Here is a 23925-nt window from a genome sequence, read left to right as displayed (position 1 = left end):
GCTTCTGTGGTCATCTTTTCCCACCTGTTGTGACAGACCCTAGGTTGGACTGCAGCTCTGGGTTCCTTCCTAAGGGACCTTACCCTAAGGGATCAGGGTAATTGATTTCTGATGGCAGTGAGTGAGCTTCTTCACAGGAAGATCTTTGTGTAACCCAGATAAATTTTGTTTCTGTTCTCTAGTATCTCAGATGTTTCATCTCTTATGATCACCGCAGCCCAGCAGAAGACCGCTGCTCATGTCAAACCAAGCAGAAGGAAGCCCGGTCTTCCTCAGCATAGAGTAACACAGCCTCAAATCACCATCCTCAATATAGACAGTCCAAACACCATTCACCAGACAGGAAATCAGATATGATCCAGATTTTAACTTTGGCAGTATGTTCAGATCTAGGATTTTGGGTTGGCCTACGGCAGAAGACCAAAACAAAACCAGCATGGTTAGCATTCCTTCCTCCTTTCTCCAATCCAGTGGCCACCCCCACAGCCGTATGCAGCAGATACAAAGACCTGCTTTTCCAAGTTCTAACCTATTTTGGCACTGCTGCTTCACTCTGATCCATTTCATGTCACTTCTCTTCCCTGAGGCCTTCTTCCCTTTTCTACATTCCCCCTTTCAGAAAACAGGGTGACTTAGTAACTTACACATTTGGTCATACAAGCTCATATACCCCTAGGGCCACTTAAACTTTTCTTCCCTATGAGGAACGAAAACTATTCCCATACTTCATACTCAGACATGGACCTTTTGGGGCAAGATCATTAAGAAAAATAGAAGTTTGCCTTGAAACAACCAATCCTACAACATGTTTGAGCAAACTATAGCTGGTGTTGAATGGCATTATGCCAGTGGATTGCACCAAAGTCAGTGGAGGATCTAGCCTAATACGCTATTTTTTAAGACAATCTAACATGCTTATCAGATCCACTTGTGCTGTAACAGCACAGCAATACTTTTCACAATGCCATTCTGCACCATCCATTTTTGTGCATCTTGACCTAGCACTATCACATTAGTGTATTCTGGGAAATCTCAGGCATCTGTTGTATCTCGCCAGTCATCCCCAAAGACATGCAATAGAGTATCAGCAATGTGTACACAAGGTAGCCTATCCCCATCTTCCCTCTTTCCCCAAAAGATGGAATGAGAGAGATTGCAGTCAACCCAGATACACAGGCAAAAACAGCAGCGTCATAACCTGTTTACAGGAAAGCAGCAACATACCAGTGGGGGACATGACATCGGTGACACATGGCTCTAGTCACTAGACAAATACAGATCCCAGTGGGACGACGGTACAATCTCTGTGTGCCAAGAACCAAGGTGCCAACCAGAGATGGTTAGAAGTTACTAGAACACACTTGCAAATGGTGTGGCCAGTGTTACGTTTCCTCAGTCTCAGAAGCAAAATCTTACTGAACTCAGCTCCTGTTTATGTCTTGATACTTTTCTTCAGCATGATGTTTTCTCACAGAAGATGACATGGTTTCCAGCTCTTCTGCAGTTTCTGAACAGGCCAGCTGACAGTTTCAAAATCTTCCAACTTTTTTACACCCTCTCTCTTAGCTATCTAGCTGTTTGCAGAGCCTAGATAGAGTGGCCTGAGCAGCTGTACAGTGTGCACCTCTTCAGCACCTCAGACTCTTCAGTTCTTCCTGGAGCATAAGAAATTCTGCCAGGGCCACATGTGGAAGAATGAACTCTGGACACAGACATGTTTTTCCAAAAGGAGCGGTTATTGTATTTGAACACAGAGCCTGCCCCATGGGAGTGGTCAGAAGATGAACCTGCATAGCAGTGAGTTAGTGTTGCAGAGCACAGAAAAGATAAAAGGCCTTTGGATTGACATCATACTACAAGAAAAAGTGTAATAAAAGGTCACAGCCTCATTGCTATCACTGCCAAAGAATACTGGCATGAAAAGGAATATTCCAGCCAAGGGACCTGCTCATTTATCTCCTGTTCACATGTTCTTGTTCCCTCCAGTTTCTTCTTTCATTTACACTATTTTTTAGCTTCCTGCTTTTCCTGCTCCTCTCCTGTCATTCTCCTTCTCTGTATAGCATGGTTGCCATCCATTTTCCTTACAGTAGCACTGTTTTATTCATTGGGATGAGTCTGTATCCCTTTCTTTCTCAGTGGCTTTTTCCATCTCTTTGCCTTCTCTGTCTCTACCTTGTAAGCCATGAACAAGTGTGTGGACAGAGGGTCCAGAGAAACCATCCGTCCAGTTCAACAGAACACACCTTAGTGTACAAAAGATCTGCAATGACCCAGTTTTGGGGGTGAGTGCATCTTGACTAATGCAGATCAGGTCAGATGGTATCAATAGAGGATTAGAATGAAGGGTGTGAGCTCCACCACAGTCCATCTGCTATTACTTCATCAACTGTCTGTGCCTGTTTTCTAGTGCTAGATACAGGACTATTTCCACAGCTGGCATAGCCTCTTCTCATGCATCTCTGTGGTGTTATCTCACAGAAAATACAGGATACAGTAGGTGTTTATGTTGCATTCCACCAGTACCAAGAAGTTGCCATGTTACCAGCACGGAATTCTTTGCAATATAGGAGAGAGAATGTGAGGATCATCTGCAAGCCATGAGTGATTCACCTAGTATTAAAGCAACTAACTGATCTCAATAACTGCTGAAAGTGGCTCCCACAACTGTAAACCTGGCCATGATTGATAGTCTTTCACTGACATTACCAGTGCTGTGGCCCAAGAAAAAGCAAGCACTGCCACATGTGGGAGAAGAGCACCTGAATCCAAGTCCGAATTCCTCAAGTGTAGGACTCATGTAAACAACAGAAGAAACAGGAGAACAGGAAGGACTGGAAGACGTAATATGTGGCCATGTAATGGCTGGATACAGCTTCAGGCTCTCAGAAAATATGTCTGACAGGTATCTTTGCAGTTTCAAAAACGGATACTTCAGACAGGTTTTCTTTGGCCTCTCTCTTCTGCTGTCTTCCTGCTTCCTGAAGAAAGGTGTTGATACAGGCGAATAAAGCAAACAATGTAACAAGGTGATTCCAGTTTCTGCCACATTTTTTTCCCTGTTGAACAGCTCATCTATTCCTCACTATACTTCCCCACCCTCATGTTCTACAATCTTGCCTGAAAGTGGTTGCACCAGCTGTTGGAGAAAAGGAGCAGAGAAATGCCTGTGTGGGAGATAGTGCCAAAATGTTCTGGTGGATCCCTTTAGAGGACTGACACACTGCATCTGAAACTCACCTCCTGTTTCTTTGGAAGCTTCCAGAGCCATTCCTTCCAGGTCATAGTACCAGAAGAATTGCCAACTATACCTCCCTGCAAGAGATTCCCAAGGTTGTTGGTAACTATGATGTTAAGGGTATTCTCTAAAAACTTTTTTGCTTACAATTGTGTTTCCATATTTCCCCTAAATCTACATGCACTGAACATCTTTGTGGTTGTGGACCTAGGCTCCTGCAAAGCAATTAAAGCTGCTAGTCCAGACTGTACAAAACACCCATAAAAAGCAAGGAATCTACTCACACTCAAGTTTAGGATGAGTTCAAATCTGGGTCTAGACATCAACTCCTCATCCACATCTCTGTGTCAGACTAAAATCTAAACACTGACAACTGTGAGCCTGGGGAATATTTATGTGGACTTTACTGACCCATCCCTGCCTGTTTACAGCATCCCTACAACCTCCAATTGTAGTATCTTGAACAGGATTATTAAGTCTACAGGGAGGAAAGAGTAAGAAGTAGATGAGCTGTTAAGAAGCAGAAAAAATCCTCTCTTTATGCCTGTGACCTCAATAAGGAAAATAAATGAGAAAAGGAGCACAAACAGGATGCACTAACAAAGCAGAAATGTTGCTCAAACTTCTCTTGTGTGTTTTCAGAAACAGCGCTGTGGAGGACTTTAGCATGAATGAAAGAAGTCAGACTGAAGAACTCTGTATATAAAGTTGTTTGTGCTCAGAGCACACAAGGCACAGGCCATGGGTGTAGAAGCTTGCTTTGCACTGGCATGTCCAGGTGCTGTAAGCCTGACCTGGAGTGTTCTGCATTAATAATCAGAGAAGAATTCATCCTCCACGGTCTACTAATTGTAAGAGCTTGCACTTGACACTGCTAGCTGGGGGCCAGTTAGTCAGAGTTGTTATGCTGTTTTGTGTGGTAGGTTATAGATTCGATTTGATACAGACTAGAACCATCATGTTTCACACCTGGGCCAGGGCCACTGAGTACCTCTGAGCTGTGAGGAAGCACTGACCTCCAGATTATATATCCAATATCCTGAGAGCAATCCTAAACCAGAAAGGCTAATTTCCCATTTCATGAACTGGATTTGCATTCTTTCTGTAAGGCAAGGTCAATCTTTCACAAGTTCAGACAAAATGATGAGTAGCTCAGTTGTTTTTCTGTAATGCTTGAAGAGTGATGGATACTGGTGGAAAATCATCATTCCCCACCTGTTTGTCAAGATGCTTCAGTGGTATCTAAAAGGAGAATCAACTTGGGGAGCGGTTCTCATCAACTTCATGGGCTTCACCCTTAAGGGTATTGCATTCACAATCCAAGCAGTCTTGTGGATTTCTCAGGAGGATCTAACTGTCAGTGGACCTAGAGTGACCCAAGGGCAAATTGAGAGCTGTAGTAGGAGAAGAGATACTCCTGGGTTACAGCAGTGGGGAGCCAAAGAGGGACGTGATGCTGCTAATGTGCAGTGGATAATATTCATGACTCTCTTGTGCCAGTGCCTTCCAGCGTGACTTCAAAGGATGAAGAACAAATGCACACTCAATGGAAACAGAAAGTTCACATAAAGAGACATAAAGAGTCAGAGACAGCAGACCTCCAAAAGGAAATAAGATTTTGCTTTTTAACCATGTGTTGCTTAGTGTGCAGCATACTCTTATGCAGCTCGGAGAGCTGGGAAGAAAGATGTTTGAAGGTTTGATTTCAAAGAACTGTCCAAAACCTGTCCATTCACTTTTCACTCTCACACATACAAAAATGGGGCAACAAGCACCTAAAGGACCTCTCCCAACAAGAACACATATTTCCATTTGAGTACTTCGGCAAGTCAGAAGTGGGGCAAGAGGGAATTTCCCCAGAACTGCGAGGAAGGCTGGCTTGGAGATGTGTCCAATGGCTTACATTTCTCCTTACCACTAACTGGTGCTGCGATGCCAGGCAGTAACCAATCCGTGACAGCGACTAATCCAGCAGGCACTTTGGAAATGAGTACACAGCTGTTTGAAGTCTAAACTATATTGAGTTACAATTTAATTGGTCCATAATCATAAACACTTGCCAGTTGCACTATTTGTGTTTCAATCCTGATCTAAGTAGCAGTCTCCCTACTGGAAAGTGAGGAAAAATTATGGGAAAATATGAGCAGAGCTTGCCCAACTTTTCCATAGATGTTTCCGTAGATGCTTCAGACACCAGCCCTTCTCAGTACACATAGAAGCCCTTCCAGAAGACTGTTCAGATCTCTGACCTCTCCTCTTCCTGGGAGGACTTTTTGTCTCCTTTGCCTTAAAAGCAGGTCAGGTCTCATCTGCACATCTTCCAGATAGGAAGGACCTTCCCTATCCCACAAATGTAGGTGGAACATCCTCCCTTCCCAAAGAGCTATCTGGGATCTGATCCTGCCCTTCACACAGTCCCACCCAGTCTCCTTCGTGACATGATCCTTTAGCCTTCCGGTGCTATCCCCATGTCCACTGCCAAAGTGGACCAGCCCCAGGCACTTAAACTTGTACATAGAACTTTTCCCACCACTGGAACAGAGGTGATTTTCTGCTGATTTCCTATTCAGCATGGCAGGCAAGCCAGAGGCAGGCTCCGAAAAGCCTATGAAAGGCAACTGAATGAATATACTGTTCCCTCCAATTGTGACTCCATCATTTCCTCTCATTACTCTAATAGAAACAAATCTTTCTCATCTCAGCCCTATTACCCCACACAAAGGAAAATGGTATGTAATCCTGTTAAAGTTGGGCTGCTGCTGGACACATTTTAAGGTCATTGTTCTGGGATGCCAGTCTCCTCTGTGTGAGACTGGGAGAAGTGGGAAATGCAATTACTAGGCTATTCAAATCCCTCGAATGAAACCCTGCCGTTAACAGGCAGAAGCCAGCAAGAAAAAAAAAAAAAAAAAAAAAAAGAGCAGTTGCTTTATGAAATTATAGGGTTTGGCTAAAACCAGAGTCTAATCAGCACCTCCGTGAAGAAGCAGGGTTAGCTCCTACTGCCATCCATGGAGTCTCCTCATTCCCCTCAACCCGGTCTTTGGCACCCCCAGTGGAAGCCTGACCTGCAGGATGGGTTATGGCATGAAGCCAGTGGTGCGCAGATCCAGTGGAGACAATGGTGGTCCATGTCCAGAATTTACACCGTACTTTGAAATGGGGAAGCCCTGAGTTCAGCAACAGGAATCTGTCTGCTGCTGCCATCGCCTCATACTGTACTTTGGCTCTGAGCTTCTTGGGGGCAGATTCTGGGATCAAACTGCCTCCTAATACTCATGGCCTCAGCACCAGTCTCGTTGATTGCTGGTGCGACCCAGCTAAGCAACCAGGTGGGAAATTTGCATTGCTGAATTCATGGAGCTGTAACCCCCACCCAGGGAATTCACATGCTGGAGGAAAGGATGATAGCACCGCTTGTGGCAGTCCTCGAAGCAAAGCATAACGATGAGTGGGAATAATTGCAACCGCCTCATCGAGTTGTCTTCTATTGAATGGTTAGACACTAGGCATGCTCCTAATCATCCCCACCCAGGTGAAGCTAACGCATCTTGAGCTGGACAGGTAGCAAAGAAAGAGTCAGAAATCTTGCAGGACAAACATTAGCAAAGACCACACAAGAACAACAATGACCATCACAAACCACAAGCAGAGACAAACTTTTGTCCCAGAGTGTTCCTGACTGCCAACCTTCTACTGTTGTGCCCTGTTTCCTTCTTCCGCCCCATGCTTGAGCTGCATGGCTATTGTTGCTGGTCTCTGCTGCAGTCAGGCAGTCACTCTTCTTAGTGCATTGATGTCCCTCTTTACCTTCACCTTCCCTGCTGTATTGCCCTCCTGCTGCCCATGTTCTCTCAGTCTCCTAAAGGATTTCTGTCCCACAAGGTAAGGCTGAAAGCAGGACCACTCTTGCAGGTCCCAGGAGGAAGTGATGTGGGCTGAGCTAAGGCTCCTGGTAGAGGAGGAGAAAGCAGCCGATCACCACTGGAGTCTCCAAGTCCCTTGAAGAAATGAGAGTCACTTCCCTGTTTATGCTCTTTATTAGTCCCTATTCTCTTTAATCGGCTTAGACTGATGAGCCGAGGCAGCGGTAGGGATCAGCTGGGCTGTTTAATTAAAGGATTGCAGCTCAGCCTTGCAGTTTGGGGGTTTGTGTAAATGAGCTGCAAGTACATTATTTAATCTGCTGTGCAGAGACGAGTTGGGGCATTAATGAAGCAAACTCTAATTAAAACTAGACGGCTGATGGTTATTAGTGGCATCAGTTCTGACAGGATTTATCTCATTTAGAGAAATGCCTGATCATGGAGAGGGAAAAGAAAGAATAGACCTGAGCTGGTTTATCACATTTCACCACAGCACCGCTTGTGACTGGCTGTCCATTCAGTGGGGCTCAGGAGAGCTGCACAGGGAGCCTCTGTGTCCCAGGCTCTCACATCAGGAGTCCTGACGAGCTTATTTAGAGATATGCCTGGCTCACCCAGGAACTGATTGCCTATTCAGGTTGTCTGACCCACATATTTCAGTCTTGATTGACTTTTGTTCTGCCTTGGTTCAATGGGAAGCCTGTATGATTTGAGCAGGGTGACAGGCTCTGTAAATGATCTGATGAACCTCTCCCAGCAGCGTACTGAGTCATTCCAGAGCAGCACAGCTATCAGCGATGGACATCAGCTCCATGGTGACCCTGTGTTTTTCCTTCTCTGCCATTTTTTTGCCCTCCTCACTGTATTGTATATGTAACTTCAGATATGAAGGAAGCCCATGGCTGACTGCAGGACCTGGTAGAAGCTAGGAGGTATTTTCTGACCAGCATAAAGCTGATCGGTGAGTTCAATAGTCTTGCATGTGCTGTCTTTCTTCTGGCACACTGTGGGAAGTACGGATGTTCTTCTCACCTGAGACAGTCACATAGAGAGATCGCATATAAAAGCTTCTCCGTTTCAAAAAACGAAAATTCTGTATGCCTGTTTCTCACCTTTGAATAACCAAGGTGGCTTCAGCGATCTGTGTCCACATAGAATATTGTGTCACACACGGACAGATTCAGGACTGCTATTGGGGTCTGGGTGCATTAGAAAAGGCGAGGACAAGAGAAAGCCTTGGGAAAAAAGTAAGGAAAGTCGGAGGCCTGCAGAATGGGACAAACTACAAAAGGCATGAAATGGACAGGCATCAGTATGAGAAACCCCTTAACTGGAAGCTCAGATGCAACATGTTGTAGGGGTCATTGTCATTCATCCCAACTTCTGACTTTCGTAGTTCAGACTCATCTTTGGATGCAACTTGCCAAAGTTGTTAAATTACTGCAACAAATGATTGCTTCCTCTTCAATTTACCTGCCAAACCCCAGGTGAGAAATCTAGTGTGGCACCCAGCACAAGGAGGGCAGGCAAACTCAGGCTCAAGGGATGGGTAGAACCTTTGGGAGTCACTGAGACAAAAGGAAGGCCTGACAAAAAGCATAACAATGACCCTAGAGCTTAAGACACTGTAGAAATGACAGCTTTATAGGACAAGAAAATGCTAGAAACTAAGGGAACTGATCAGAAATAAGATGAAGGCTGGGAAAAGAATGGGGCAGGATTAAGGATTAGGGTATGAAAATAGAACACTACAACAAAACTGAGCCTCAGTTCAGACAAAATAGAGCACATAACCAAAACTCTCTCCAGAAATGCAAGTGAGAGGTGGCTGTCCCTGCCACAGAAATCTCTGCTGTCTCCTCTTCCTTGCTAGCATCTCCCCATCTGCCATGGAGGTCCAGCTGTAGATGTCCCACGGGGCTGTCAAATTAATTTTACCAAAGCTTGAAAGCTTTCAGCACAAACATCATGGGGGTTAACCCCTCTATCTTCATACATGGATGGGCAAGAGAGGTCCTGCTTCTTTACCCTGTCTCCAAGTGTGGCTGAACCCTACTTTTGAACACACACACATTCACCCCTGTTCTCTTCATAGTTGTCCAGTACCCACACGTTTCCTTGGAAGGAAATCAGAAACCACTGTCTGCTCCAGTGAGCAGAACAAACAAGAGAACCATCACTTAAAAATGCTGTAGCCTCACTACTGCAATTCAGCTGCCCAATTCTGTCCAGAGCTCTCCCTAGTAACTCAGGATTCTTACAGAGATGCCAAAGGTCAGATGTAAAAGTCTAGCAGTAAGAATCTAGCAGTGTGATGAGGTAAATGTTTGAAGAGAAACCTGTTTGCTGTTGATAGAATGGTGATGAGGCCTGAGAAAAAGGAATAGGCCTGTGAGATGGAGGTGCAAGGAGTTGTGAGAGGAGAAGGAGATGGCAAGAAAAGAGGGACAAGGCAGAGCATGGAAGCTATATGCAGCATGTGCACCTCAAGTATTTTTTAAGCTTCTTGAACTCCTTGGTCTTGGCAGTGATGTCATTCACTGATGAGGGACAGCTATGACAATTGCTGGTGTACCCACATCTGGCTGCACTGGATAAAATCTGGAATAGTTATTAGTACCTGTCTATAACTGCCTTTCACGGGCAAGCTCAGACCATTTCCACATATGTAAAACCGTGCCCCCCACCATCTCTCAGGGTGTGAGACAGAACCCTGAGTTTCTTTGGTGACTTTTGCTGTAGCTTAAAGGTTATGGATTATACTGGTGTGTGTCCAGGCACCTTATAATGTGGGATAACTAATCTGAAGCAGAAGACTGAAGCATGTGTGTGTCAGTGTCAAAGTAATGCAGAAGGCTAAGAAAAGGTACAAGCAAGAATGTGAGTTGATGGAAGCAGATGTTTGAAGAGAGGCTGAAAGTATGATTTTGGAGGTGCATGGGTGTGGGTGAGTGGAGTCCAGAGGAGGTTTGTGGGCAATTACACAATGGTATGAACAGTGATCTCTAGGAGAGAAAAGAGAGGTACAGCAGTGCTGGGGACATGGGACATAAGGGAGGGCGGAGGAGATGGGTGTGTAAAATATGTGAGTTTTGTCTGGGATAGGAAGATTACTGATGGATGATAAGGAAGTAGGGGATGGAAAAGAAAAGTTCTTGCTGTCAGCTATTTCCCACCTTGGTGAAGAGTCCAGAGATGAAGGCTTCTGCTCTGCATCAGCTGCTGGGCAACAGAACTGGTGTAAAACGGTTTCATTCCTGTAAGAAAAAACAAACCATAGCAGGTCAGTGTTCAGCTCACTCAGCAGAAAACTCAAGGGGGAATGCCTTTCCCAGGGCTGTTCCAAGGGGACAGTGACTCCCAGTGATGCTGAAAGAGAAATCTGATTATGACATGAATGATTTGCACTCCGAGGTGGTGGAGAGCAAAAGAGAAGAGGGCTGACAATTCTATTCCCTTACCTTACCTGTCCTGCTGCTGCTGTTAAGCTGTAGAGAAAAGGGCAAAAGCACCCAAATAAAAAGTTTTCCTTCTATCAGTATCTGTCTCATGATCCCATACATCCTATGACAAACAGTTTTGCCTATCTCTAACTTTTATTTCTTTTGGGACAGAAACATCTCCTAATATGTGTTTCCTTAGATATGTCTCCTATACATTGTAACACAAATAAGTTGCTTTTTTTGTTGACAGTGGCTAGATTAACTCTGCAGACATTTCTCCTGAAACCTCTCTAGAGCAAAGAAATGGTCTCAGCACGTCAGCACTGGGCATTACCAGAAACAGCAGCAGAAAACTGACAGGACAAGCACAAGTAGGGGGACTGAGATCATGACTTCCATGAGAGGAAGACATCACAGCATAGAAAAGCAAAACCATAAGAAGTAACAAACCTGAGCAAAACAGAAAAAACAAAAGGCTAAAAATGGGTTTATCACTTAAGAAGGCCAGAAGAATTAATCCAAAGGAAGAAATCCTAAACCAAACTTCCAAAACTGCTCACTGATATTGAATGACTTGTTCTTGAGTTCCTTGCTTGGAAACATGTGTAAGGAGCCTGGTTTTCAGGCATGTTGCACACTTATCACAGTATTGGAACCCAGGAAGAGCTGCTCAGCACCTCTGAAAATGAGATTCTTTTAAGATACCACGAGGGAGGCCCTTGAGGTGTCATAGGCAGCACAATTCAACAGCCAAGTTTGAACACACTGACTTTCATCCATGAAAAGAAGTCACTAAAAAGAGACAACAGTGTCAAAAGGGGAAAGTACTGGGGGAACGGAAAAGAAAACAAAAAGAGAAGAAAAGCAGAGGAAATAGAGCAGGCTGAATCCTCAGATGCCGTAAGAACACTCTGTCTCCAAGTCAGTGGAAGAGCACTTAGACCTCTGTTCTTAGTGCTACTGCAGAGACCCAGGGCTCAAATGGGGTCACCTCCTGCTAAAAATATTTTTGCAGCTTCACCAAGACATAAGCAGTAAAGCTAATTCTTCTGGCTTGTCATGGAGTCTCAGATTCTTCCAAAGGCCCTACCATACTTTCTGTCACTCTGAAATGTGAAGCTTATCATCTTTGTCCTTCTCAATATCTGACAGACGTAGCCACAAAGATACCTAAATTACAGGCAATGATGATACTGTTCCCAGCCACCTCCTTCTGGCCTCCCAGCTAGCTTAATATAACAAATTGCTTAGTTCTTCCACTTCCTTGGCTTCCAATGCATTCACAGAAGGAATATTTCCTTAGAAACAACAGGACTGGCAGGAGCAACACAGCGGGGGGAAGAAAAAAGCATTATCTTTACTTCACTAACCTCTGCCTGTGCCCTTGGTCCCTGCCTGTGACATGCAACCTGCTGGAAAAGAGAGGACATCTTTGCATGATAAATCAAATTCACCTTCTAGTCTTCCATTTCTATAACTACCCAGCTCACTTCTCTTCTACCAGCCTGCTTATTGTTGGTTCTCATGTTATTTCTAATTTAAACTTCTCAGGTGGCAAGTATCTATCTGACTGGTGTGCCCATAAATTACTTGTGTTGCCTTTTTACTGAAGCAAGTGGTGGGATCACATTTGAGTCTATGTTCAAGCAGGCTCACACAAATACTTCAGCTCCTACATCTTGGCACTCTCCTTCCAGCTTGAATCCATCATGAATTTTCTGATAAAATTTTGGTTTTGCAAAAAACCCACTGATCCATCAAATTTGAACTACCTGGTGAAAACTTCTTAGGTTTGATGAAGATTCTTCACATTACAGGGCTTTACCTGGACTGCCTGGCAGGCTGCTGGAGGGCCATGCTCCATACCTCACATCTCTAGTGCAGCTGTGCCATACAAGTAGCCTCTTGGAAGGAGGCCATTAGGTTTTCCACCCAGCTCTTTGTTCTTCCCAACTTCCAAAGCAGCAATGCTGGGAGCTGGCTAGCCCAAGAGGTGTGGAGCACCTGTGTCAAGGCAGTCAGCTCTGCAGAGCAGCCCTGGAATCACAAACATCATCAGCTGCAGTATGGAAATACACACGGCTCTCAGCTGACTCAGCAACAGCTGGCATTCATTCTGAGGAGCATGCCTGGATTCAGAAGTATTATCTATTGGCATTTCCTATGAATTTCATCACTACAGGAACCACTGGGAAAAAAGGGCCTAGTTCAAAATAAAAGTAACAACATACTTTTAAATCATAGAATCATTTAGGTTGGAAAAGGCCCTTAAGAACATCGAGTCCAACCATTAACCTAGCACTGCGAAGTCCACCACTAAGCCATGTCCCTAAGCACCACATCTACACATCTTTTAAATACCTCCAGGGATGGTGACTCAACCACTTCCCTGGGCAGCCTGTTCCAGTGCTTCACAACCCTTTTAGTGAAGAAATTTTTCATAATATCCAATGTAAACCTTCCCTGGCGAACTTGGGGCCATTTCCTCTTGTCTTATCACTTGGTTTTTTGGGAAAACAGACCAACACACACCTTGCTAGAACATCCTTTCAGGAGGTTGTAGGGAGTGATATGGTCTCCCCTTAGCCTCCTTTTCTCCAGGCTAACCAACCCCAGTTCTCTCAGCCTCATAAGATTTGTTCTCTAGACCCTTCACCTGCTTCCAAATGGAATCTTCCAAAAAATAGACACCCCGAATTTCAGCCATTTCTCATCTCAGCACTTCTCTAAATGAACTACACTGCTTTCTGCTTTTATTGGAACAGCAGATGCACCATTCCAATTCCTAATTACCCATGAAGAAAGCAAACAACAGGGAGGGAAAACACAGGGAAAAAGAGGAAGGAACAAGGACAGAAAAAAACCTGAGAAATACAAGCCTGTATATAGAGAATGCCTCACTAGTTAATTATCACAATAGACACACAGAGAAAAGTAAAGGGGAAGCATGGAAAGGAAGAGTGGTGTGAAGTTACAGGACTTTAGGCTTAGTCTCCTGTGGGCGTTTTAAGAAAAAACATCTCACAGATACTCTTCAGAGAATCAGTATGCTCTGAGCACTGCAGCTGCACAGCCAGCTGTTGACTCTGGTTTTCATGATTTCTCATGGGCGTTTAACACTAAACCTGCATATTTTCTGCCCAAGCCAGAATCCTCTTGAACCTCTGAGATCCCAAGATCTCTGGAGTCGTTGTGCACCTTACATACCACTACCAGATGCTGATCATGCCCACAGGCAGAAATTGCCTCCAGGACATTTGGGATCCTTAAGTCCCCCTCTGGGGGCCATGACTCCCATGGAGAAGCCACCATGGTAGTGAGAAGCAGCCACTGCCTCGTGGAGGTAAATATATGAGGTGTAAAGTGTATTCCAAGATATTGCTGAAAGCTCTTCCCCTGACTGCGGGCAGGGAAGGACATCCTATTACTCCTATTAAATCAGAGTTCCCCAGAGCCCAAAAGCAGTTGGAGCTCTGGGTCTATTTGCATCGTTCTTTTACAGCTTGCTTCTCCTTCTGTGCTACTCAGGCATACACCAAAGGGACTGGGTTCCACCATGGAGACTATCCTTTTTCCTCTTTCTTCCCATCTCTTGATCCTGCATATATCTGATATTTTGCAAATCCATGCCCTCACCTTTGCAGCATAGCATGCATAGCCCAGATAGGAGCTGGGAGAGGGTCACCTTGCTTTGAAAGAAGCGGACCTCTTTGCACCCTGAAGAGGCTGTATTAATTGCTACTTGGACACAGCAGCTCTCATCTGGGTGCAAAAGGCAAGTGGCCTAGGGCCTTACTATCACTTCTAAGCCTAAAGTAAGTGCTCTAGGAAAGAAGCTGTCTTCTTAACTCTGTGAAGTCTTCAGATAAGATGTTATTTTTGTTGCTGTGATTCAAGAAGGCCTGGCAGGGTTGTAATGGCTGGTGGCTACCTGGATTTCATTACCCTGTGGCGTTGTCAACCGTCATAGCTTTAAAGTGCATTCTGAAATATTTAGTATCTGTCTGAACTCAGTGTAAGTCTTTTGATGGTGCTTTTTTTCTCCTTTCCGTGCTTTATTTTAGTTTTGTTTTTAAACAAATCTTACTTCATAAGTCAGAAAGGCTACACAAAACTTGAATGTGCAGCCTCTGAGGAGTTAAACACCAAGAAGCATAAGGTTTGTTTTACCTCTGAAAAACAGGGAGGAAGGCAACGTGGCTTCAATCCAGTGACAGTTGGCTCAGATTCATTACTTTGGGGTCAGCTGATCTGTAATATTTTTCTTTTTAAATACTTCAGGTAGGTGGCATTGGTCTACCAATTCAAAGGGTAGGTCCAGGGCTTGCTTTTTTGCCTTTCTGTCTCTTCTTCTATGTCCTCCACCTTGCCTTCCTCAGACCTGCAAACCATTGCAGAGACTGCAGCTAGACAAATGCTCTTGTGAGCAGATCAGGCAGGTGATTGTGAAGAGAGATGATTTCTCCTGTCTGTCAGGATACCATTGAACTGTTCTGTTTTCAATTTATTGCTTTAGAAACAAATTATTATCTCTTGGGCTGCACCCTGATGAAAGCTTGGAAGTGAAAAGCCAGAAAGAAAAGGTGTTCTGCAGGAGTGAAGAGTAGTTGGGTAGTACAAAAGAGGAAGAGGCTAACAGGGAGGGCAAGGCATGCTGAAGTGTCTGTTGAGATAAATGTGGCCTGCAGTATGTGAGTTTTGTGTGGAGAAGCAGCAGAGCACAAGGGTAAGCACAGAGGCAAAAGGAGGTCTGGGAACAGCCTGAGCCTGTCAGTGCCTAGCTCCATCTAGCTGGGACACATGCTCCGGAGGCAAGGATTTGACAGACCAGACCTATCTTAAATGCAGAGAAAGCTGTGCCTGGCCCAGTAGTAACCCATGCCATCAACTGAAACATTAGCCCCCTCTCCTCTGAGAGACGACAACTGACTGGATTTTACTCAGTTGTCTTTAACATTGCTCCTGACAAGAGGTATCCTCCAGCCAGCTGCCTGCAGCCTCAGTGGGGATATCTGTGAATGAACTGTCCAGCCACAGCACTTTCCGCTCTGTGATGAACTTTAGAGAGGCCTGTGCCAAACCTCCTGGCTAGCACAAGCTGTCTTGTCAGCTCAGGAGTTAGGTTTACTTTTACGGCTTCTTAGAAAGTTGGACTGTGCTGCAGATGGCCCCCCTGACTCATGCTGCCTTGGTCTTTACAGCTCTGGATCCCAAAGAGCCAAGCCTCTTTTCTCTTAAAAACTAGTATTGTAGAGGGTACAAGAGATGAGTTCCAAAGATTTAAAGTCTCTGTAGTTACCTAGATTGCTCATCACAGGGCCAAAGGAGTGAAAACTTTCCTAAAATTGCCTTAATGCTGTATCTTCTCTTCAGACAAGTGCTTAGTTTAGCACTGATGATAGCTGTCCTGAAACAGATATGCCTGTCTGCTGAGCTGTATTACAGTAAACAAGTCTAATGCCTTTTTCTTCTTCTCCTGTCCCCTGTAAAAGCAAACTCCCAACCCAGACAGCATATGGAAAACAGTGGTTCTCCCTCCTCTCCAGCAGTCAGCTTTAATTAAACAAATATCCAATGTGGCCCGTTCCCATACATAAAGAGTAGCTCTGTGTTTTTCTGCATGAATTATTTTAGACTACAAGAAACGCCAAAACTAGAAAGAATGAAAATTGGTCTCACCATGAGTACACAGAGCATGCTTCTCTCTAACATGCTGCATCACCCCTGCTGCCCTGGTCAGTAATGCAGGATAGCTGGCGTGGCCCCTACTGCAACAACAATTAAGATCACTGGGTTGTCCAACTGCCAGTACTTGCTTAACCTCTGTAGCTTCGTGCTTGGGCCCTATTGACCTGCATGTTCAGTAGCCTTGTCCTTGGCCCAAGCGTGCATCAGTTCTTAGAAATCTGACGATGCTGAAAGGCAAATGGTGATCCCTCAAGCAATGTTCTGTCAGTAAATTACTAGTCCAACTCACGTAGCCTTTCTGGTTTCTCTTTTTGAAGACAAAAATCCTTTTGAAGAAATTCTAGAGGCTTTGACTGACCAAAAGTCATTGTTTGTGCTGAATATCTCAGCTTTCCTGGAATCTTTTGTTACTTGTCTTTATATTGCATTTTTTTCAGACAGCTGCCAAGAGAACAGATTGAGTCACAGAAAATCATGGCCTAGAAGGGGAAGATTAAAGGCAGAAAGAGTCAAAGGAGAAGTGAATTCATCTCAGATGAAGTTTTACTGGCTATTATCTTTCCTAAGATGAGGCCTGGAGAACCACAAACAGGAACTATTTAGCAATTCTAAGTTTATGAAAGGCCAGCTGCAGAGTCTTCTGACTCCTCCAAAGTGTATAGCTCAATGCTGCCTCTACCTACCAATGGAGCTGTGACACAACCTAGCTAAGGTTAGCTGCAGACCTTAGTCCTTCTATCATCTCCTTCCTATGCTAGATCTACTTCTGACTCCTGTCAACCTCGAATTGAAAGCTGAAGTGAAATCTGAAAAAGGCAATGTTTCCAAAAGAGTACCTTCTAGCAGCTAGCTGTTTCTCCCCTGGTTCTTCACTCTTCACTTCAAAATACCCTCACTAAAACTTTCTAGCTGTCTTAATTACTCATCTTGATTGTAGGTCATTACACTGGTGTTTTGGAAGGAGGGGAGTATGGGAAGAGTTTTATATTGCGGGGAAACCATGTAAGATTAAAACTAAATTCAATGTAATTTCTGGAATTTAAGTTCTGTAACTCCTTGTAAGTCTGGTGGCCTCCTCATTGATAGGCGATATGGTTGATGGCAAGAATTTGACAAGGTTCAGAGAGGAACAGGACATTTAAAACACTGCCCTATGAGAATACTTAATGCAGAACCTTCCAAAGCCAGTGTATAGGACTCAAACTTCTCAGCATTAGAAGGTGGCTTTTATGGGTGTCCCATGGCTATCTACTGTGACTCTTCTTGCTCTTCCCTTTTGAACATTTGGTGTTGGTTACCTCTGAAAAACAGCTACACAAACCAGATTAACAAATCTGACTGAGAAATCCTGTGTTAAAGGGCAAGGGGCTTAGTAGCCAAGATACTGAAGTGTAGGAGTGCAACAGGGCTGAAACTGTAATTTTATTTTACATTCCCAGTAACCATAACAATCCCAACCTGAGGGTCCCCATGATGCATCTTAGGAATTGGCTGATTTGGTAATCTTCTCTAAACTGTCAAAGACTCCTGTAGTCAAAGAATGCCACAGTATTAATCTCCAAAGAGGAGAATGAGACTGAAGCACTCTGGAGTAAGATTTGCATGGTAGATTTTTGAGGATGAAACTACAACAAATGAAGCAGGGGGAAGAATTGAGCAAAAGATGGCAGGAAGATGATTTTGAATTTGTGTCTGTTGACCCAGCAAGCTCTTACTGACACCTTAGGCTACTTTGGTTTTATTTCCCCCTTTCTAACTTTTTAGCATCTGCCTCTTCCTATAAGCCACTTCACACCTGTTGGTTTTATGGCTATAGATTTACTTTGCTCTCCAAGTCATCACTGCCTTGACTCCCTCATCAGAAACATCCTCTCAAGTGGCAGTAGCCATCCTTAGTCCTTTAGCTATCTGGAACATCACTGACGTATTTGTAAAGGGCTTGCATGTGCCACTATAGTCTGTGCAGAAACACTTTATATTTGTTCCACATGCTTGTCATTGACTTTCTGGTCTGTTGCCTACAGGGGCAGATGTTCATAATGCATCTATGTGTAGAGTGCCAGTTACATCATCCAGATTTTCTTAACTTATTTCAGACAAGGGACTGTCTAGCTCTGCCTGTAACCCTTCACAGGCTTAGATATCTAATTAGTTGTATGAAAACAATGAAGATGTGCCTAGAAGATGTCTAGATGCCAGCGTGTAACTACTGCCTACAAATACAAATTGCTGAAGAAACCCCCTGGCAGTGTCAGCATGATGGATGAATGTATAACATACACATGTATGCCCATAGCTCTTCTTTCAGTCCATTTGAGTGCCTATTATGCCACAGCTCTTTCTTTAGCATTCTCAGTTCTTCCTTCTTCCCTCCTCTGCCCCCCAAAGTCAAGCTGGGAGGGGTGAGGAGGGGAGAACTTAACCAGGACCATTATTCCCTCTGCTTGCCTGTCAAAAATGAAAACTCAATTTGGCCTGCCTTGAACACCTCATGAGTGTTGGAGAGAGTATCTTCTTCCATGATGTTTCTCTAGACATGTGATGATAAAAAAGAATGGAGCTCATCCTCTAAAACCTACTTAGTACCTGCTTAATCATCATATTGTTTCTTGATACAAATGCATTTTAAGTCATACATCCTTTGTATAGTATTATTATACATTTGGGGGTTTAGTGCTAGGGGATGGGATAAAGACAGGTCTCCCTGGCAGAATATTTCCAGTTTCTTGCCAGAATATGTTGATTTTAGAGACCCTATAAAATATCTCACAACAAATTCACCTCAGTAGTACAAAATACCATATGCATACACTACTGTTTGGAAAGTGAAAATTCAATGTGACATGCTGACGCAAGTGTGTGTCTTGGAGCTATTGTGGGTTCTTCAGAACAGCACAGCTTGGAAGGATAAGCACAAGGCACTGTGCTGGGGAAATGGAATTTCCTGTGTTGGAGGAAAAAGATCTGAGCCAATGCTGCTGTGATCTGATCTTTTTTTGGTTAACTAGTTGGGTGACTATAACAGATATGTCAAATATGCCATTCATTTATCACCATCTGCTTGTAGGGATGGAGATATTAACGCCATACCTTCCTGCACAGTTGGTTTCTCAGCTTACTTTAGTCCATATATGTGGCAGGCATTTCTCCTATACACCCTCATTTTTACCTTGAAGAAATGTCTGAGAAAAGTGTGGGCATGACTGGCAGATGACTGCCTGGAATTCACAAAGAATTTGGAGTGGTTTGCACCAACTTCAGTGCAAAGAACATAACAGGTGGACAAATGTGTGTGGATGTGTACTAAAGAGGGTCTGAGTATGAAGGCAAGTATGAGGCTGGCATTCATGGGCTTACAGTCAGTCAGCAATGTGTCTGGGAGAGGGTGAAAATGATCTGTGGCCTCTTGTGTTCTGGCTCAGTGGGGTCTGCTCCTCTGCCATAGACCTAGACACTCTTTTCTCCTGTTGGTGACAGGCTACTTGACAGAAATTTCCTTACCCAAGCATCTAGGCTCCAGATATCACTAGCAAAAGTGAGGAAGACTGGAAAGATGTCACCTGTGGATTTACTGCATTTAGTGAAAATAGTTGCTGACAAGTCCATTTTGTTACCCAGAAACAGTTGAAGGAAATCTAATCGATCCGTTAAGCCTACAAGGAGTGGTTGGGCTAACTGCCAGATTTCCCTTACATGCTAGAAATGGGCAAGAGCAGAAAAAAGGAATGGAACATGCCCCTGGAGTCAACTGGAGGGGGAGAGTCCATGCTGGCTTCTGGGTCCAGTCTGCCAGATAATCTCCTTTTGACAGCACAAAGCAAAGTCTGGGGACAGCTTCTGGACCCACTTCCAGCATTTCTCATGCTAGAGTGCATTACTTTTTGTGCAGTTTTGTGGCTCTTGGTGCTTCAGCTACAGTGAGGTAAAATAACTGATTTAAGGTGAACTAAGTATGATACAGTCATTCTCAATTATCTGTGAACTAATTCATTATAACCAGAGTCAGCCTAAGTGACAGAAATTATCCAAAGGAGGAAACTTAAGATCAAGTATCTACTGTACAAAGAAAGTCTGATTCTTAAAGCAGTAAACATAATGTATTGCATACACATGCAGTGCCTTAGTAAAGGCAGCAGCTTGAAGAGATTTGGAAATAGTATTCCACTTGGATGGAACAAAACATTCAGATCTGGGACACGTGGATGGCCTGGGAGAAGCTAGCATTGCTGAAAGCTCTCTGTAAAGGGGTACCTGTATCTCTGATGTAGCTATGTTGGCATCTCTTATAGAATTACCAGTTGAGGAAATATTTGAGTTTATGGGGGATGCTTCTCATGCTGTCATATTTGCCCAGTGGAAGTGATTCACTCAGAAGCTTCTCTTCTTGCTATTAATTTCTTTCCTAAGGCACAGTAGGAACAGGGATGAGGGAAATGATTGTACTTGCTAAGCAATTCCCAGGAAGAATCTTCCTGGGTGGAAAAGTTTGTCATCAGCAGCTAGAGGGGTTGGGGAGGACTGCCTCTCCTGAAATGTCTTTGAATCACATGTCAATGGGAAGTCCATTCACTCAAACTGTATTTCTCTCTCCCAGAGGTACATCAGCCACATAGAGCATGGCCGTCTGCTAATTGGATTGATCCTTTATAAGCACTAAGAAGAAGGCAAAGTGGCTATGATGGGAGGAAATGCTGTATGTTGGGCTATGCATTAGCCCAAAGTGCACCATTAGTCTTGTTTAGATCCTCTGTCAATGGTGGAAACAGTTGATGACTTATTGTGATAGACAAGTCACAACACCATTTATTCTGACTTGCTAACAGGGTGACTAGTGGTACTCAGGGTAAACAGCTACTGTATAAAAGAGCAATATGATATTCTAAGTGTATGTGCACAGCTAATCACATGGAGGTGATCCTCTAGTGACACATGGAACACTCACTGGGAGTGAGCAGAGGTTTAATAGGTTGTAGCCAAAACTTTATTTCAGATATCACAACTAGAAAGCTGCTATGTAAAACTGAAGTGTGTGAGGGGGACTTCCTGTAAGTTCCTGGAATAATTTCAATTAAATAATTACCATAAACAGAAGTTGTATTAATTAATTTCTTAATTGAAAGACAGTACATTGATACAAAATTACCTTTCAAAAATATGTGACCTTTTCCAGGACAGTATCCCTCACTTCCAACTATCTTCAATATCATCATTTATTATAAAGGTTATATATGTAATGGAATAATTACATGTCTGCAAATGCATGCTGATAGTGACCTTCTGTAGCTTTGAAACATCTTTTCATACCTCCTCTGTTTTGTACGACACAAAGGCCCTTTCTTCTTTGTTCAAATAATAGATTTATAACTACACAAAATGGAAATAGCTGGCAAAAGCTCACTTTTAATTATACTGATAAGCATTCTCCAAATCCCCTCCAGTTCTTCAAATAATAATTATAGTTTGTCAGCCTAATACCAATGAGTACGTGGTCCTCCTAAAGAGATCCAGAGCTAGCACTCTGCCTGAATGCTCTGCCAGCAGAGTAAACACCTTTTTTCTTCTCTCCTATTTTGGGCTAACATGTATGAACATTACCAAAAAGGCTAAGGTTTGTGTAAGTGGAATTAGCAACCCTTTTTGTAATTACTGGGACTATGAGATATAAATGGAATTTAGGTCTCTTCCTGAGTAAGAATAAATTATTTTCAGTTTTTGAATAAGTGTCAGAATTGGACTCAGTAAAAGGATTTTTGTTATGACTGAGTTTTAGATCTGTTTTTAATCAGGCTTAGACTTCTTACTGGCCTTTCACTCATGTGGCTCATGTTTAACCCCTTAATACAGGAAGAAAGTCCTGGAATTTTCGAGAGGCTAAAATCAAACTGTTCCTCAGCACTGGAGAATGATACAAAGCTATATGAAGGAGTGATGTTCAATATTCAGAATCCCATAAACATGCAAATTAGCTGATACACAGAAATGGCTCACCACTGAGCTCTTCGTGCACCTTAGCAACACTGTCTTCTGTAAACTTACTTGCTCCTGCACGGAAATGCATGCCCACATTTGCTGCTTGTATCACTGCAGTTCTGTGCCCTTGCAGGCAGCTCTGTATTCAACACTGGACACCAGAGTAGCATGACAGCAAGCTGCACCAGCTCTTAAAGACAAGCTTAAAAGTTTGTTCCTACCATGTTGGGCTGATGCACTAAATCTAAGTACTGGTTTTATTCTGCATGTTCATCAAAGATTATCAAGATTGTTCTGTGGGGTAAGACCTACTGCCTAGTACTGAGCTGCTGAGACTCTACTGTGTGCTGAGGCTTGACACAAAACAGTATAGCAAGAAGGGTGCAGTTGAATGCAGTGAGTAAAATCATGGCTTGGCTTGGCTTGGCATGGCTTGGCTTGGCTTGGCTTGGCTTGGCTTGGCTTGGCTTGGCTTGGCTTGGCTTGGCTTGGCTTGGCTTGGCTTGGCTTGCAGAAGGCTGCTTCAGGCCCTTGGTTTGGGGTCTTCACTATGGAAACTCAGTTACTGCCAGACCTGCAGGTACCTGTGGCTGTTGCATCAATGACACCTACAGCTGAAAGTGGAGTGGTTTCCTAATTGGGCAAGACAAGGAGAATTACGAATGCAGAACCAGACACAGGCTGCTTGGCGGCATACACAAGACTAAATTTTGCTGTTCTCTGATGCTTCAGAGCTGAGCTTCTGCTGTGGGAAAGGGAAGAACAGAGGAAAAGAGCAGGACCAGTTGGAGACATGACTCTAATGCCTCAGGTGACAGATAGGAGTCATCATTGTTTCAGTGGAAATTCAGTTTCCCCATTTCCCTTCTACACACACCCACATGGTTCCACCAGGGCCTTGACATATGGAAAGTAGGCAGTGTTCAAGGCTGCTTGTGGACACAGCAGCTGGTTGACACCCAGAGCAGCTGAATTTGCATATGTAATTGCTCTGGAAAGAAAGTATCATTTGGCAGTAATGCAAGTGGGGAAAGGATGCAACTTATATGCTCAGCACTTGACCATCACAGATACTTGGGCTTTAGTTAAGAGGAGATTGCAGTTCCTTGAGGTTTCATAAACTCCTAACCTTGCTAAGGTAGCAGAAGAGCAGGTGGAATTAATGAGGTATCCTAAGATTTGGAAAAGCTATGAAAGTTATTCCCTTTCCCCATCTTAACTGTTCAATGATTCCTGGAATTTAAAAGCAGTAGGACATACAATGTACTGCCAAGTCAATTTATCAAGATGATGGCAGTTTAGGTTAGTCTTGGTCCCAGGAGTTGGATTATTTTATGCTCCCTGTCTGGTGTGGCAGCACTGGGAAAAAAATCACCACAAGAATGGAGAAGGCATAATTTCTTAACCTGATGCCTCACATACACTAACTGTTCATCCATGCCCTGTCTCAGAAATGAAGTATGTCAGCTTACAACCATATACCTGGCCAAAACAGCAGAGCTTCAATCCGTGATGACTACAGGAACCTATATAGCCTGCATCTGCAACCAAATATACAGCTCACCTTGAATTAGATCAGCTGCTTATGTCGCTCTATACTACTGGATCTCTCTGTAGTGCCTTATTGCAGCTAGCTTGTGCCTTGTGGGGAGCCTTAACATGCTAAAGAATCTGACTTACAAATCCATTACTCTTCTCTACTTAATAAAGCTTTCAGCTT

The 23925-nt window shown here is 43.8% G+C and overlaps 1 protein-coding gene across 5 annotated transcripts in view; it reads right to left on the bottom strand.

The window, feature by feature from the left end:
- IQSEC3 (IQ motif and Sec7 domain ArfGEF 3) overlaps positions 1-23925 on the bottom strand; it is a 107077-nt gene that overhangs the window by 50387 nt on the left and 32765 nt on the right. For all 5 annotated transcript variants that reach the window (XM_055808563.1, XM_027793011.2, XM_055808568.1 and 2 more), the window contains exon 2: positions 10281-10361. In XM_055808563.1, coding sequence (XP_055664538.1) covers positions 10281-10361 — 81 coding nt within the window. The remainder of the gene's footprint in view (positions 1-10280; positions 10362-23925) is intronic.

This window comes from Falco peregrinus, chromosome 6 (assembly GCF_023634155.1).
Source record: "Falco peregrinus isolate bFalPer1 chromosome 6, bFalPer1.pri, whole genome shotgun sequence".
Classification (NCBI taxonomy): Eukaryota; Metazoa; Chordata; class Aves; order Falconiformes; family Falconidae; genus Falco; species Falco peregrinus.
Note: the sequence above shows the minus strand (reverse complement) of the source record. Positions and strands in the feature narration are given on the sequence as shown.